General features: G+C 45.7%; 2 protein-coding genes across 4 annotated transcripts; both read left to right on the top strand.

The window, feature by feature from the left end:
- The first annotated feature begins 119 nt into the window (after positions 1 to 119).
- Positions 120 to 1,558, top strand: SMIM26 (small integral membrane protein 26). Of its 2 annotated transcripts, none has more exons than XM_063153503.1 (2): positions 120 to 267; positions 1,071 to 1,558. In XM_063153503.1, the coding sequence occupies exons 1-2, from the start codon at positions 150 to 152 to the stop codon at positions 1,250 to 1,252; spliced, it is 300 nt and encodes a 99-aa protein (XP_063009573.1). In that variant the 5' UTR covers positions 120 to 149; the 3' UTR covers positions 1,253 to 1,558. The 2 variants fall into 2 exon arrangements, with proteins under 2 accessions (XP_063009573.1, XP_063009571.1); XM_063153501.1 differs by having other exon boundaries at positions 120 to 273.
- A 960-nt stretch (positions 1,559 to 2,518) lies between these two features.
- Positions 2,519 to 15,140, top strand: DTD1 (D-aminoacyl-tRNA deacylase 1). Of its 2 annotated transcripts, none has more exons than XM_063152507.1 (6): positions 2,519 to 2,609; positions 4,311 to 4,401; positions 6,308 to 6,543; positions 10,538 to 10,635; positions 13,008 to 13,173; positions 14,528 to 15,140. In XM_063152507.1, the coding sequence occupies exons 1-5, from the start codon at positions 2,567 to 2,569 to the stop codon at positions 13,161 to 13,163; spliced, it is 624 nt and encodes a 207-aa protein (XP_063008577.1). In that variant the 5' UTR covers positions 2,519 to 2,566; the 3' UTR covers positions 13,164 to 13,173; positions 14,528 to 15,140. The 2 variants fall into 2 exon arrangements, with proteins under 2 accessions (XP_063008577.1, XP_063008576.1); XM_063152506.1 differs by having other exon boundaries at positions 13,008 to 13,184.
- Positions 15,141 to 15,559: the final 419 nt, after the last annotated feature.

Raw genomic sequence — 15,559 nt, 5'->3', positions numbered from 1 at the left:
CGGGGTAGGAGCTCTGCTCCATAGCGTTGTCCCCAAATCCCGCTGTCGCTGCCATGGGCGGCTCTTGGCTCCTTTAGCCCCGCCCCCTGCGCATGCCCCGCCCCTCGGCGCGTGCCTGTTTTGTGGGCGGGGCTTCCGCGCGGGCGGCCATGAAGCCGGCGCGCGCCGCCGTGTGGAACGCCCGGGCCGCGCTGGTCTATTCGCTGGGCGCCTGGACCACGCTGGGCGCCCTCATCTACTACGGCCGCATGGAGAACGGCAGCACCGGTACCGGTACCGGCAGCGGGGCCTGCGGTCACCTCCGGGGGCTGGGGAGGTTTCGCTCAGGGAGAGCCCGCTCAGGCGCGCGTCATGTCCGGGGCGGGGCTTGCATGAGGGAGAGCTCGGCCGCGGGCGGCTCCTGGGCTCTCATGGCTGAGGGGGATCTCCTGGGATTCCCCAGTGCCGCTCCCATCGCTTCCCGGCCGGGGAAAGTAACGCTGGGTGTTGCCCGCCCGCCCCTCGGGGCACTTGGGGCTGTGCGGGTGCCGAGTGAGTGAGCCGGGTGTCCGCCCGGCCCTCCCCCGGCTGTCCCTCCTGAGGGGAGATAACATCCCGTGATGATGGGAGAAGCTTGTGCTATATCTCAAGTCACTACACTCTTCCCACCCTGTTGCTTTTATTTGCGCTGTGGGAATGGTTTGAAGCTGTGCTGCCGGAGAATTAGCTTGGAAGCATTTCTTTACTGAGAGGGTGGTCACACAGTGGAATTAATGGGTGTTGGCACTGGGCTGCTTGGGCTAGTTTTGATGTGGATAGCTTGGGAATCCTGTTGTTACTGCTACTGTAGTACTGAGAATTGTCCAGTACTAGTGCAGGTATCTGATCTACCTCATTAAATCAGTTTTTCTGGCTATGGTTAACAGATCTTTGCTATCTGAGCCTCAGAATGGAAGGAAAAGTAAAAAGAATACTGAATGCCAATAGAAAAGCAAAAAGAATACATGGCTGCCATGATAAAGGGATAAAACATTTTTATTGTTGTGCTCTTTTTTGTCTTCCCTGCCCTAACCATCTTTTTTATTCCTTAGAGAATAGAAATGATCCTGAGGCAAGCCAACCCCGCAAGGAAGTACACACTAAGGAATATCCTTTTGGATTGACAGTGACAACAGAAATAACTTACAAAGAGGTTCAGCCTCCCCTTACTCGGCTGCTCAGGCGTGTGGTGTCGTTCTTTGTTCCTGATGACGGCCCTCCTTCTGAGAAGTGAGCTGTTCAGAAGCTCAGAACGTTGTGCTGGACCTGTGAGAACATCATCCCAGTGCCTGGCACCAGAGCACTGCTGGAAAACTGTCCCTTGCTTTGCTGGAACAGCAGCTCTGCCCTTGCTGGTGTGAAGGTGCTTTCCCAGCAGGACAAACCCAGGTAGATCCAGGCTGTACCTGGGGTGGCTCCTCAGCTGGGCAGCTCTGAAATGGATACTTCAGGAATGATGAGTAAATGGGAAGGAATATAGTTTAATGTCTTGGTTACTGGAGTTCTTAATGGTCCTTCAAATAAAAGCTCAGAGAGATGAGTTACAAGTGTGGAGATGTTTCTGTAAGCTAAAAACTTACTGAATGTTCTGCTCCAGGCTCTTGTTCTTTAGGGGTTTTCCTGATCCTTGCACATGCTGTCCCCTTGCAGGGTACTGTCCCTGAACTCCGTGGCCAGAACTAATCTTCATTCTGTAGGATTTTCCCCAGTCCTTATGGACATCACCTTCACTGTTTCTTCCTACAGCCCTTTTAGGACACATCTTGCCCTGGCCAGAAGGGGATCTGAGGTTTCCCATCTTGCTGTTTGGAAAGCTGACTCCATCTCCTCTGCCCACACACCTCAGCTTCCAGATCCTTCCAATTGCTGCAGGGATGCTGCAGGGAGAGGGTGTCTTCGTCAGGAACTGTGGTGATACAACAAAGGGGGAGGTGGTACAAATAAAAAGAGGGGAAATTTAGGTTTGATACTGGGGTGAAATTCTTGACTGTGAGAGTGGTGAGGCACTGGAACAGGCTGCCTGGAGAGGGTTTGGATTCCCCAGCTGTGAAAGTGCTCGAGGCCAGGTTTTGGATAACCTTGAGCAACCTGGCCTGGTGCAAAGCGTCCCTGCCCTTGCAGCCCACACCTTTGATTCTGTAGGAACTTTTACAACCCAAGCCCCACCCAGCCCGTGCACCTACGGACCCACCTCAGCTCCTTACAGCCACCAACCACCTCCTTTTCCCAGCCACTTATCTTTATGGGCACCCTGCTGTGTCCCTATAGCGGATGCCAGTCTGCTTACGTGCATATTCCTTTTTTTGGAAGGCACCCCCAAATCCCTACAGGAAGGGGATTAAGAGGAATAAAAGGAAGAGGGGACTAAGGGAATAAGAGGAAGGGCAAGCACCTGTCCCATGGAATCCCCCGTCGCGGCGGTGCCGGGGCTGCAGCGGCCCCTCCCGTGCGCCGGGGGGCGCTGTGCGCGGGGAGCGGCCGCCGCCGCCGCTGCCGGGTGCCGCCGCTGTCCCCGCTCGGCGCCGGCCGCGCTGCGCTGCGCTGCGCCATGAAGGCGATCGTGCAGCGGGTGGCCCAGGCCAGCGTCACAGGTCAGTGTGTCCCGAGCGCGGAGCTGCGGGGGCCGGGCCGGCCGGGCGGGTGTCTGTGTGCGGGGCTGCCTGTGGGGGTGCGCGGGGCTCCCCTCGCCCTGTCCCCCCGCGTGGGGTTGCCGTGGCTCCGCTCGCTCGCGGCTCTCCCGGGACCCGGCCCCGCGGGTGCGTGTGTGTGTGTGTGTGTGTGTGTGTGTGTGTGGGGCGTGTGTGGAGCTCCGTGTGCCCCCTTGCCTGGCGGGCGTGGGCTGGCACACAGCTGCCATCGCTTCCTCCAGCGCCTTTGTGTCGGCAGCACAGTCGCAGTCGTCTTGCTTCGCTTGTGCTCACGGAATCACTCAGGATTCCGAGTTGGAAGGGACCCACAGCGATCGTGGAGTCCTGCTCTTAGCCCTGCACGGGACATCCCCGAGAGTCACACCGTGTGCCGGGAGCATTGTCCGAACGCTTCCTGGCCTCTGGCTGTGACACCTCCTGGGTGCTGTGGCACTGCTTGGGGGCCGTGACACCGCCTGGGTGCCGTGACTCCGCCTGGGCGCTGCGTTAGCGGGGCTGCCCTGGCACGGCCGTGCTTTGCTGTTTCTGTGGTGGCAGTGCCATCCCGCTGTCCCTCTCCTGGCACTGCAGTCACAGTCACCTCCGTGCACGGCAGGCGTGTTGGCAGTGCAGCCCGGATCATCTTTTTGCACTGCCCGTGTGTGTATCAGTGGTGCTGTCCCAGCTGCCCTGCCAGGCACTGCTCGCCTGGGTTCCTTCAGGAATGGTGTGTCCTGATGGAATATCCCTGCTGTTGCACTGGTTTGCACCTCCTGTGACTTTTCTGGGGAGAATTTCTACTGTTGAGCTGAAACTGGGGAGAGTTCCTGGCTGTTGAAGGGTTTGGTGGACACTGCTGTACTTAGGAGGACAGATTTCTGGACTGGAGGACTCATACCCTGGTCCAGCCACTGGTGCACGGACACTTTTAGCTTTCACTGGAGGCCTGATCTCCTTTCTTTTTGTGGGATGTTTGCAGCTTTTTGTCCCAGTCATGAGCCTGGATGCAGTTTTAGCAGCTGGGTAACTGGTGCTTATCTCAGTTTTAAGACCACATTTATTCTTACCACAGTCATCTCAGGATGAACCACATTAAGATAAGTACATTAAGATAGTTTAAGGCATTTCTTAGGAAAACACTACCTATTTTTGTGTTTTATTGTAAATGTCATAAAAGGGGTAAATTTCCCGATTAGGAGGGTCTAATTTGCAGGTTGTTGGAAGTCATGTTTCAAAAAATCCATAAGGACTCAGGTAGAAATCACCTGCTCAAAATAATGGCAAAGTATGAAGGGAATGGTGGAGTAGAGAAATTGAGTGCACTTGGTGGCATCAACCAGGTGGATAATTTTTCAGGGATTGGGGAGTGTTTTACCACCTTTCTGTTTGGGGCAACTGATGCAATTGCAGTATCAAAATCTTCATACAGTGTTTTTAAATGCTGGAGTAAGTAACCCAGTCTGATAAAGAAGTGCTGGCATTGGAAAACTTTTGAAAGAATGCTTCTGTGTGGTCTTTCAAATCTACAAACTTAAGACAGAGGAAACAGGGTTTAGAATGCTGTTTTCTTTAGTGGTTGCACTGCTGAAACCAGTCCTAACTTGTGCCATAAAACAAGACACTGCATTTAGCCTTATTTTTCTTTTCCCTCTCTGCTTTCTCCAGTGGGTGGTGAACAGATCAGTTCAATAGGACGAGGCCTCTGTGTGCTGCTGGGCATTTCTTTGGAAGACACACAAAGAGAGCTGGAGCACATGTAAGTCACTCCCTTCCTTTTGCCTTGTACTCTTGTATTTGTGCATTGCTGATAGCTGTGCAGTAGCCAAACAAATCAGCTATTCCTGTTGGGAAACTCAGGTTTGCCTGTTAATTCCTCTTCAGATTTTACCTTGAATACAAGTTTTCTTTTCATGTTCCATTGAGAAAAATCTGGTCCCATTTTCTGCTATGTGTTTTTTATCAAGAGCAGACTCTTTTAAATCCTTTTTGAGTCCAAAAGAAATCCCTGCTTCAATGATGGGATTTATGAGTATCATCAGACTCTCCTTTTAGCTTGCACAGGAGTTTTGTTCTTCCTAAAGGCAGGATAGTCTTGTCAGCTGCTTGTCTGCAAACAGGAATCAGTTTTGGCAGCCTGGAGGACTGGCTCTGGCCATCTGCTCCATGGCCACAGAATATTGGGATTCAGCCAGCAAACACATGCAAGGGAGAGCTCTCCAGGGGCTTCTTCTGTCTCTTTTGGACTGGTTATTGCTCTAGGGCTGATTTCAGTCCTTGCAAAGGTAAAAAAGAAACAGGTAATGGAGCTGACTGATGTCAAAAAGAAGGGGGTTTTGTTTTCACATTCTCCATTGGTTCCCTCAGTGGGTAACACATGCTCTGCCATCACTTCCCATCCCTGCCTGGGTGGATGTGGAAGCTGCTCCTGAATTTTGCAGGCAGGAGATCTGTGGCTGCCATGCTCTCAGCACCAGGTTGTTGGGATGGCTGGCACAGGAAGGGCAGGTAGCCAGCATCTGGGCAAAGGGAGTGAGAGAAAGCAGCTTAACCAGGCTTCTCAGGTCCTATTAAAGGAAACTTTAGTAATCCTTTAAATGAAACAACAAACACCTCTGTGAAGAAAACAGAGGAGTGGTGATGGTTTAAGCCTTCTGCTGGGGTCTTCCAGTGGATGCTTTCAACTATCCACTTCATTCAAGAGTTAATTCTGTTTGCTGTTGACACACACAAGTTGGCAAGGATGTTCTTGTTCTGTGCCTTAGGGATGGTAAAACCCTGAAGCTGGACCACAGCAAAGTCTCAGCTTTGTCTTGCACTCACTGCCTCACCTCTGGTGCAGTGCAAAATGCCTGGCTGATGGCTGCACTTGAAACCCTTTGTACTTGATATGCTGCAGGTGTGGAGAAGCCAGAAGAAGAAACCAAAGACAGGAGAGTTGCTTGGATGCAGTCCTGACATGGACTGGGTTGCAGTTTCCTGCTGCTTTTCAGGATCCACTTGTGAAAGTCCCCTTGTTGTGTTGAGCCAGTCAGTTCTGTCCTCTTATCTCAAGAAAATCGGCCCAAAATTCAAACCACTTTGCTGCCACCTGCAGTTCTGCCCTGTTCCTTGGATTCCTCCTCTCATCCTGATGAAAAAGTGTTGTCATCATCTGGCTTATGGGGCCTGGTCTGGAAATAGTGCTAGGAAGTGACAAAGCAGGAGGAGTATATAATGAATCATGATTGGAATCATGATTGGAAACAAAACCCCACAGTTTTAAACACAGTTTAGGATGATCTCATTTCCTACTGAGTGTGATTTCCTGGTCTGGTGGGAGGATTCAAATTCCCAAAGCTGTTCACACATTCAATAATGTTGTGACACATCAAAGCAGATAGTAAAGAGTGAGCTCTCTTCCTTCCTGTGCCATCTTTATGTTGCTGTGGAACATGCAGTTACTCTGTCCTGGTGCCACACTCTGAAATGATGGTGTGGATTAACCTGACACTGTTGGGTTAAGGCTCTGCCTAATGTGATGAGATTCCCAGGGCTGGGAATCAAGGGGCAGAGGGATATCTTGTTATGTGGAGGCAGGCTGAATATGCATCTGTTATTGTGTGTGGTACCTGTTGATCCTACAGGGGACAATTTAGGAATTAATTATCTTCTCCTCCTCCCAGGGTTCGGAAGATCTTGAACTTGCGAGTCTTCGAAGATGAAAGTGGGAAGCACTGGTCCAAAAGTGTGATGGATAAACAGTATGAAGTGTTGTGTGTGAGCCAGTTCACTCTCCAGTGCATCCTGAAGGGAAACAAGCCTGACTATCACATGGCAATGCCCACAGAGCAGGCAGAGTCTTTTTATAACAACTTCCTAGAGCAGCTAAGAAAAGCCTACAAACCAGAGCTTATTAAAGGTAAGGACAGAAGGTTGGTAAGGTCCTTGCTGTGACCAGTGCACGCTCCTTGTGTGTGTCCTTTCCTGACTGTTGTTTTCTTTATTCTGTGATTTTCTGTAGCTGAAGGGATGTTAACAATATTTTCACTAGAGCCTGTCAGGATGATTGCTCCAGTCTTTCTCTGTTCAAGCCTTTCTCTGGATGACATGTAGATGCTGTGTTCCACGGCATGTAGATGTTGTGTTCCATGGCATGTAGATGTTGTGTTCCATGGCATGTAGATGTTGTATTCCTTTTGGCTGCACAACATGAGCACCCCAGAGAGGCTGCAGCCTTGAGAACAAGCTCTGTGGTCAGGCTCCCTCAAAGGTTGGATGTTTTGTGCTGTATAAATTGATAAACCCAAGAGAAGCATTTTTTTCTGAGAGATGTGTTTAGTGAGGCTCTAAGGTGTCACCAGTGTGTGATGGACAGCACAGTTCCATCTGTCACTTCCACATCCTGTTACATGGAATTGTGACAGTGGGAGGTGTAATGTGCTGCTTGAGAACAGGTTTTGATTTAGATTCTCTTTCCTCAACTCTGTGTCATGTGTGGAACAGTTTTCTCTTTATCAGAAAATACCTGGCTTTCCTCTTAATTTGTGCTCTGTCCACACTCAATCTGTTTGGTTTTCTGAGTACTTTTTGTCCATTTTCATATTCAGATTTGATTTTTTGCTACACTTGACAGAAGACAAGTTTCTAGAAAAGATTATTTTTTAAATGGTGTCTGCTAATAGGTAGTGGTTGGCCTTACTTTCCTAATGAGGAAAAAAATAAAAAATGCTGAGGAAAGATTCAGAGGCTAATTTTCATATTGACTCTAGGTTAGGATAATTATTCCAGTGCTTTCCAAGGAGGCACAGTGAAATGCACACATGTCCCCATGTCCAAAAATGTCAATTTTTCAAGCTTTTCTAGCTTGATGTGTTCTTCCACCATATGTTCCTGATAAGGAATGCATTTCTGATACCCCTTCAATCACTTCATATTTTGAAAGCAGCTTTTTGAATTCATTCTCTCAGTGAATAGCAGTTGTGTATCTGGAATGAATATTAAGTGCCCTTATTTTGGCACTTTTTTTTTGCCAGTGCTTTCTGCAAAATGAGCTTTCTCTTCTGCATTTTTCTTTCAGTGTTAAAAGCACAGATTTGGACACCCAAGAGTGCTATTGTGTCAGATAACACATGAATTTAAAACTGCTGGCAGCACTGGAGCTACCTGTCAGTTTGTGATTTTGCTTTCTTATTAAGCTGTGCCAGTTATGGTGTGTTGCACCCAAGTCTGTTAAGATTCTCTTAGGTTGAAGTTTCTGCTGTGCCAATTGCTTTGCCAGTGTTTTTTTTTTTTTTTTTTTGCTTCTTTGCTGTCTGGAAAATCTGTACTCACATTGCCCCTACATACACACAGGCACACACACAACAGTTGTAGTTATTGGGAGATTAGAGTTTGATTTTCTGGATTGCTGTAGGTGCCCTTCCCTTTTGATACTACAAATTGCTTAATGCATTTTGGAGAAGTAATTTAATCACTAAAAGTGGAATTTGTGTAGATGAGGCAAAGACAGATCAATGAAGGTCTTGTCCTGTCTCCTGAGAGCCTTGTGTTTTCTGGTTCCTGTAGAGAATTTGGCTGTTGGGAGTTGTAGGTGCTGGGCAGGCAGCTCCTCTCTGCTCCCTGGAGCTGGCCAGCCAGGAGCTGAGTGGGAAGTGTTCCCAAAGAGAGTCACAAACCATTCTTCCACACCAAGAGCAGTGGGACACTTGGCAATTGAAATCTTGGAGAAGCTTCACAGCCATGGTTCCCAGGTCAGCACGTGGGCACCCACATGTAGGAAATAAAAGGTTGCATCAGAAGTCCTTGCCTGTTGTTCTTCAGTGCTTTCTTGTGTTCTTCAACGTGCCTCTCCCCTCTGGGGAGCAGAGCTGGTGTCTGCAGGCCTGAGCACTCTTGTTGCAAGCTAATATCCAAATATCAGACCTACCAAGGCTCCTCCTTCTGTTGCAGGGCCTTTGCTCTCTGTCTTGAATGTGGATTTATTCTTCTGAGGTAGTAAAGATTAACATGGCAAGGAGTGTGAAATGTCTTACTCCCTTAGTAGTAATATCTAAGTAAATATGAGAGGATTGTTCCACAAGGAAGAGTTTAACTCAGATTAAGGTTTGGTATAAGTTGAAAGCACAATTATTCTCCCTGATTAATTCCCTTTGTGAGTGCTGTCATTTCAGAATAAGTGCTCTTATCTGGAGCAACAGTATTCACATGAGGTTAATTAAGAATAACTTTCCAAGTAGACAAGCTTAGAAGTATAAAACCAGTGTGAAATTTCTAGGTCATAAGGCTTGAAATATGTACAAAAATATTCTGGAAGTAAATGATGCCTCTTTTTCAAGTCTGTATGGCTCAGATGTGGCTCCTCTGACTCATGTCAGGTGCAGATATTCCATCTGAGGAAGGCATGTGTGTTGGGTTTTAGAGGCAAGGAATTTGGAGAGATGGGTGTCCAGCAGAATGAACTTGTCACTTTAATAATACTTCTAGGATCCTATTTTATTGCAGAAGATGTTGCAAGATGAATTGATCAGTCCAGAAGTCTTAAAGTGGTGAAGGATGAAGAGAGTAACTAGGAACTTAAATCTCTGAGGAGAATGGAGGGAACTGTTACAGAAAGATGTTCCTTGACAGTAGTTCTGGTGCCAGAACAAGATAGAAAATGCTTATGACATGGGAGTACTTTGAGTGTTCTGCTAAAGTTGGGGGTTTAATTGACCACTTTATCAGCCTCTGAGAAAAAAAGGGCTTGTGGAGTTTACCTTTTTTTTAGGTCCATACACATGAATGGGAAATGGAAAAGACCAACCCTTTTTGTAAGTGAAGTACAGCAGAGGGATGGGATGATTGTAGAGAGCAATTTGCAAAGTTGTGTTCCCACTAATAAAGTTTCAGATAATATTCTTTGTTTATTATTTTGTTAAAGAAAGATGCATTAATTCTGACTGGGTTTTGTGGTCACAGGGTTGTAGGTTACCTCTGTGTAACTCAGAGACCAGCCTAGGTTACCAGCAGGAATGTAAAAATGGCTGTAGCACATTGGGACTTACTGTATTTGCAGGGTACCCCAATGAAGGAAGGAATGATGAATCTGACTCCATGTTCTCAGAAGGCTAATTTATTATTTTATGGTACTGTATTATATTAAAGAATACTATGCTAAACTATACTAAACAATACAGAAAGGATACTTACAGAAGGCTAAAAAGATATTAATGAAAACTCATGACTCTTTCCAGAGCCCTTGACACAGCTTGGCCCTGATTGGCCAAAAAGTGAAAACAACTCACACCAGAATCCAATGGAACAATCACCTGTGGGTAAACAATCTCCAAACACATTCCAAAGGAGCAAAACACAGGAGAAGCAAATCAGATAAGAATGGTTTTCCTTTTCTCTGAGGCTTCTCAGCTTCCCAGGAGAAAAATCCTGGGTGAAGGGAATTTTCAGAGAATGTGAATGCCACAGGAGCTGAGCTGCACCCCAGTGTCCCCTGCTCTGCAGTATTCAATTATCAAATGCTTCAGAGTAGGCTCCTGGTTTTCTTACCTTTTGGCTAAATATAAAGTTTCTTCAAAACATCAAGTGGTCAGTTGGACTGGAGCTGTTAGAGCCTTTAAAATGTCATCTCCTGGCGCTGAGAACCATCCTGCTCATCCTGAACTGTGGACACCCTGATTACCTGTAGACTTGGTTTGTTTTGTGCATGTTTCTCTACTTAGCCATGTATTTATCCTCTCTGAATGTCAAGCTACATACCAGGGTGCACATACACTGGTTTTTTTCTTAGTAGCTTTGTGCAGTTCAATAGGCTGTCCTTTTATGTATTTTTTTATTTCTTTTTGGTATCACTTTTGGTAAAAACTTTGGTGTGTGTTATCCTCCCAAGGGCTCTGAGCACTTGTCTTTTCCCTTTTCAGATGGCAAGTTTGGTGCCTACATGCAGGTCCACATCCAGAATGATGGTCCTGTAACAATAGAACTGGAGTCCCCAGCAGCCACTGTTGATCCTAAACAAGTAAGTGACTCCTAAGGTCTGTCTGGAAGGATGATGTGTATCCTCTGCAAATTTGTAGCATTCCTGTGAAGCAGTACAGCTTCATTGGGTACAAGGACCTTGTCCTTCCTCTGCAGCCTCTGAACAGACAAATAAGTGCATTGTTTTCTTCAGTTCTCTGGCCTTTGAAAGGTTGTGTGTGTGTAATGCAGAACAGCTTTTCACAGTTTATTCCTCCTCCTCATTAAAGCTGTTGTTTAATCATGACTCATTAACAATGTTTTTAATTAGTCTGGATCACCCCCCCTGCCTTTAATGAAGTTTCTTGCTATGTGGGTGACTGGATGCAGGTGAAGAGGTGCCTCTCTGTCAGAAACAAGGGAATAGTGAATTTCAATCCCAAATTTAAGTCTGGAGTGGACAGAAGAGTGAGCTAGCTCTGCTGAGGAACAGCACAAGCTGTGCTGAAAACCAAATTCAGTGTTGAGGCTTCCTCATCCTCTAAACACAACAGTGGCCAACTTTTCCAGGCTGAGAGAAAAGGGGGAAGGATTGTTGTGCCTCAGCAAGGCCACACCAACCTTATTTGTATAATGCTTCACTTAACCTTGGTGAAATTGTTACTGCAGTTTATAAAAAGGGCAGGAGGGAAGAATCAGGAAACTACAGGCCTGTTAATCTAACCTCAGTGCCTGAAAAATTGTGGGGAAGATCATGCTGGTTGCTCCTGAAAGCCATTTAAAGGTGAGGTTAAGTCAACATGGATACAAAAGGGAAAGTCCTGTCTAACTCTAATGCTCTTCTACAATAAGGAAGTAAAGGAAGGGGAGGTGGTGGATTTAGTTTTTCTAGATTTTAGTAAAGCTTTTGACACTGTCCCTCACATCATCCTTCTCAACAAGTCCTCCAACTATGAATGAGTGGATACAAGTGCCCTGTGTTGCCTTAAGAAGCTTGGTTTGAAGTTGGTTTCATTTTCTTCAAATTCTGTTTCTGGATTCTTGTGTCATGTTTTAGCCCCTGAAAAATCTACTTCTGTCTCTAGTCTTTCTTTCTGTACCGTCACAGTTTTAGAGTTCCCAGGCCAAACCATGCATAATTAGCAGCAGCAGCAGCAGCTCTGTTTTTGGAGTGAGAACTGCTGCCCAGTGTGTAGGTGTAAAATAACCAAGGAATTACCGAGGTGTGCAGGATTCTGCAAGGTTTCATTTCTTTCTTGGGGAATATTGACTTGTTTAAGGGTTTTGCCTTCACAGTTCAAGGCTGCCTGCTTTACCCATCTGACAACACCTTCCTGGTGGCCACAACTTGGGCTGAAGACAGGGAAGGATGCAGGATTTTAAACTTTCCCTGGCAGTGTAAGGCCCAAAACTCCCTTGATGGGCCTCTTAAAAGGGCTTAGTGTTTTTTCATGTTCCTGAGAAATTCCAACAGGATATTATCAAGAAGTCAAAACAACAAAAACTTCACTGGCAACCTTCAGGAAATCAGACAGCTTTGGTAAAAATTTAGAGCAACATCCAGTTAACACAAAACATTTCACAAAGCATTGGCTTAACTCATTCAGCTTCACAAACTCCAAAGCTGTCCATTTTAAGTTGCTCAAAACTCAGAGGAGAGGGAATTAGGAGAAAAAAGAGACAGAAAAGAATGAATATAGCTCCCACTCCTGGTCCCAGCAGTGTTCAGCTAATAGAAATTCCAAGAGAAGGTGGGATCAAGACATCCATCATGCAAAGGGTGATGAGGGAGAGCCAATTTAAATTGTTGTTCTCTTTTCTCTTCCCTGCCCATTTTTTTGCTGACAAAAATCTTTTGATTTGTTTGTAGCATGGGAAGTAAGGCTTAGGAATGGTGTGGTTTTTATACTTGAGCTTGCAGCTTTAGCAAGAAGAGATAGCTGAACCATCCTGCTGTGTTCAATGTGATGTTAGCAGGAAGAGATTAGACAAATAATTGCTGATAAATAGCTCTTTTATGTCATTGGATGTGACAGTGAAATATCTCATTTTGTCTGAGCAATTGTCTTGTGTTTGTAATTGGTAATCAGAACTTTGTAAGTCATTTGCAATGTAATTAGTAAAAATACATTTGGATTAGTCAATCCAAATGTATTTTTTGTATTACTTGTGCTGAGGGATATAAATAAATCATTTCTCTTTTATACTTGGGGTGATGATGTTATCTTATGGTGATAATTCACTGTCTTTTCTAAACTTTTGAAAATCTCTGCCTTCAGGGGTTTTTTTCTTTTTTGTTTTGTTGATACATGTATTGGTGTTGTGAATCTAAGTTGCAAGTTCTATACAAATGCTCACATTTACAATTTTTTAGAAATAGACTTCTGAAATCGTTTTATTACATAATGTATTTTTTCCTTACTTTATGAATAGCTGACAAAACTTGAAAAACAGCAACAAAGGAAAGAGAAGACCAGAACCAAGGTGCCCTCTGAGTCAAGTAGAGAAAGAAATGTCCCCAGAAACAAGGATGACCCCAGTGCCAGCAGTGGAGCAGAAGGAGATGTGTCCTCGGAAAGGGAGCCTTAGCTCATCCAAGGCAGGCCTCAGGTTTGGCTTCTCCTCTCCTCTGGAATGCTTGGCCCCCTGCCTCTTTTACTGAAGCAGCACATGCAGAGAGGGGCATTAGAAGTGCTGGAAGGTGAAATTTTATAATCTTGCTGGTTTTATAAATTTTACAACCTCTGCTCCCATCTGCAGTCGCACACCAGAGTGGTGGGGTGGGTGAAAGCCTCTTCCCAGCTTGACAGGAGTTGTGGGTCTGGCCCTGTTGTGGCTGTTGCCATGTTGACTCAGGAAATCTGAAAGTTTGATCTGATAATACAGCAGTGACTTAACTCAGAATCCTGCCTTGTGTTCTTCAGATACACAGGGCTGTATTTCTGTCTGTCCTGACCTGGCAGGGAGCTCACTCTGGAACAGCCCAAATACAGCACAGTCCCCAGCAATGGAGGTGGAAAACAGCTCCAGAACTGCAGAACTGCAACTTCCTTTATGGTTCTTACCTGCCCCTGCTCAGTTTTGCTCTTTCCCAGGATGAATTAGTCACAGGCTGTCTCATAGACCTCCACCATCTAATAAGGACATTGGGGCAGGCATTGAGAGCCAAACTTGCCTCAGCAGCAGGAGATCTCTCCCTTCAGGCACTCAACCTCCAGGACATGCCTAGACATCAGTGAATGGAATTAGGCTGAATACAGACCTGAATCCTCTGTCATGGATTATCTGCCTATGTAGATATGTGTTTATCATACCCTTCCAGTCAGCTTTAAGCCTTCAGGACACAGCTTTCATTATCTTCCCTCCCCCTCCCTGCTCCCAAAAAGTTACATTGCTGATTTTGACTTTTCAAACGTGTCCAAGCTCTCAAGAAAGTGTTATTATCCTCATCTGCACACTGAAGCCCTGAGCTGGCTGTGCAGTTTAATTATTAACAGCTTTGCAAAGTTAAAGTTTAACCTTTCTCTCATTTTCCTGTCCCCAGAGTTTAGTCTGCCTGTAATTTATACAATTCAGCATAGTTCATTGCTCACAAAGTTCCTTATTTTTTTAATTTCTTTCTTAAATCCATGAATTTCCCAGGTTGTCAGACATTGGGTGATGATTTCTGTTCTCTGCAGGGTTTTCCCCCTACTGTTTCTGGGTTGTGTGTTGAAATAAGGACATTTTAGAGGGTTTGCAGTGTTATTGGAATGATTGGGTGAGTCTAATCTTTCCAATAACATTTGGATTTCTAAGGAGCTGAACATCTCTAAAATGTGGTATACAGATAACCTAGCATTAGTTTTCATGCTATGACAATAAGTAAAGATTCTTTTCTCTGTGGAATTTGAAGGAATCCTGCAGTGTTTCTGCTCTACCTACAGTAATGTTCCTGTTTGTTTGCCTTCCAGAATTTCTTACACAAAAGCTACACTGAATTCTTGAAGAAAGACCCAACACTGGCCTCAGCAACACTCTTCAACCACTTTGGAGAAGGATGGAGAATGGGAAAGCAGAGCTGAGCCATTAGAAACCTTTCATTCTGTATTGAACCAACCAAAGCAATGCTATCAGATCCAGTTGTTAATGTGTAGTGTCAGTAGTGAAAAGGACTTGTGACATTTCTGTGTTTGCGTTCTCACACGACTGCTGAGCAAAGGGTGGCTGTGGGCAGGTTGTAGCAGAGCATTTCACTCTCAGTACATAAGCTCCATTTAAAGAATAAATCAGGGTTTTTCCTTAAACTTACACTTGAATTCTGAAAATTCTCTGAGCAGGCTTGTGTATTGATTCTCACTCCGTGGTGTCATGTGCTACCTGTTTCCATTGCAGTGTGTGCAGATCTGTGCATATTTTGGTAAATTGTTAGCTGCTGCCTAGCATCAGGTTAGGCAGTCCAGTCTTTCTGCATGGATTAAGTTATTACAAGAGAAGATCAGCCTCTAGTTGTTTATCATGTGGAACACATCTGTCTTGTAAACTTTTTTAAAACCAGAAAAAAACTTTATTAAACAAATGATGCCAGCTGAGTGCCTGTTGGTGTTTGTGTATTGCACTCCCTGAGTGGATTTAACAAAGTGGGGGACACAAAGTTGTACGCCAAGAAACACATACTGCTTCAACTTCCCCACTTTTCTGTTGGAAATCAGGCTGCTGACCTGAAATCTGCTGTTTCTAACTCAACTGAGCATTTATTTTGTGGTGGCTATCAAAATGCCACACAGCTGCTCCACCTACTGCACCCAGGGCTGCTTATGGACTTCTGTCACATCCAGGGGAGCATTTGGAAGCTGCCAACAAACAACAAGAGCTGAGAAGCTGTGAAATTACCAAGGAAGCTTTTTGGGAAATGAAAGACTGCAGGTTGTTACAATGGCTTCTTTCAGAGGGGATGGCACCTTTTTGTATTTGCTGTTCCCCAGGTCTGCCTTGCCCTTCCAGTC

Source organism: Melospiza melodia, chromosome 3 (genome assembly GCF_035770615.1).
Source record: "Melospiza melodia melodia isolate bMelMel2 chromosome 3, bMelMel2.pri, whole genome shotgun sequence".
NCBI classification, from domain to species: Eukaryota; Metazoa; Chordata; class Aves; order Passeriformes; family Passerellidae; genus Melospiza; species Melospiza melodia.
Note: the sequence above shows the minus strand (reverse complement) of the source record. Positions and strands in the feature narration are given on the sequence as shown.

Coding starts and splice junctions, on each gene's coding strand:
- SMIM26 (XM_063153501.1), top strand. CDS start 150: ATGAAGCCGGCGCGCGCCGCCGTGTGGAACGCCCGGGCCGCGCTGGTC. Junction 274..1,070: donor GAACGGCAGCACCGGTACCG/GTACCGGCAGCG, acceptor TTTATTCCTTAG/AGAATAGAAATGATCCTGAG.
- DTD1 (XM_063152507.1), top strand. CDS start 2,567: ATGAAGGCGATCGTGCAGCGGGTGGCCCAGGCCAGCGTCACAG. Junction 2,610..4,310: donor GGCCCAGGCCAGCGTCACAG/GTCAGTGTGTCC, acceptor TGCTTTCTCCAG/TGGGTGGTGAACAGATCAGT. Junction 10,636..13,007: donor CCACTGTTGATCCTAAACAA/GTAAGTGACTCC, acceptor CTTTATGAATAG/CTGACAAAACTTGAAAAACA.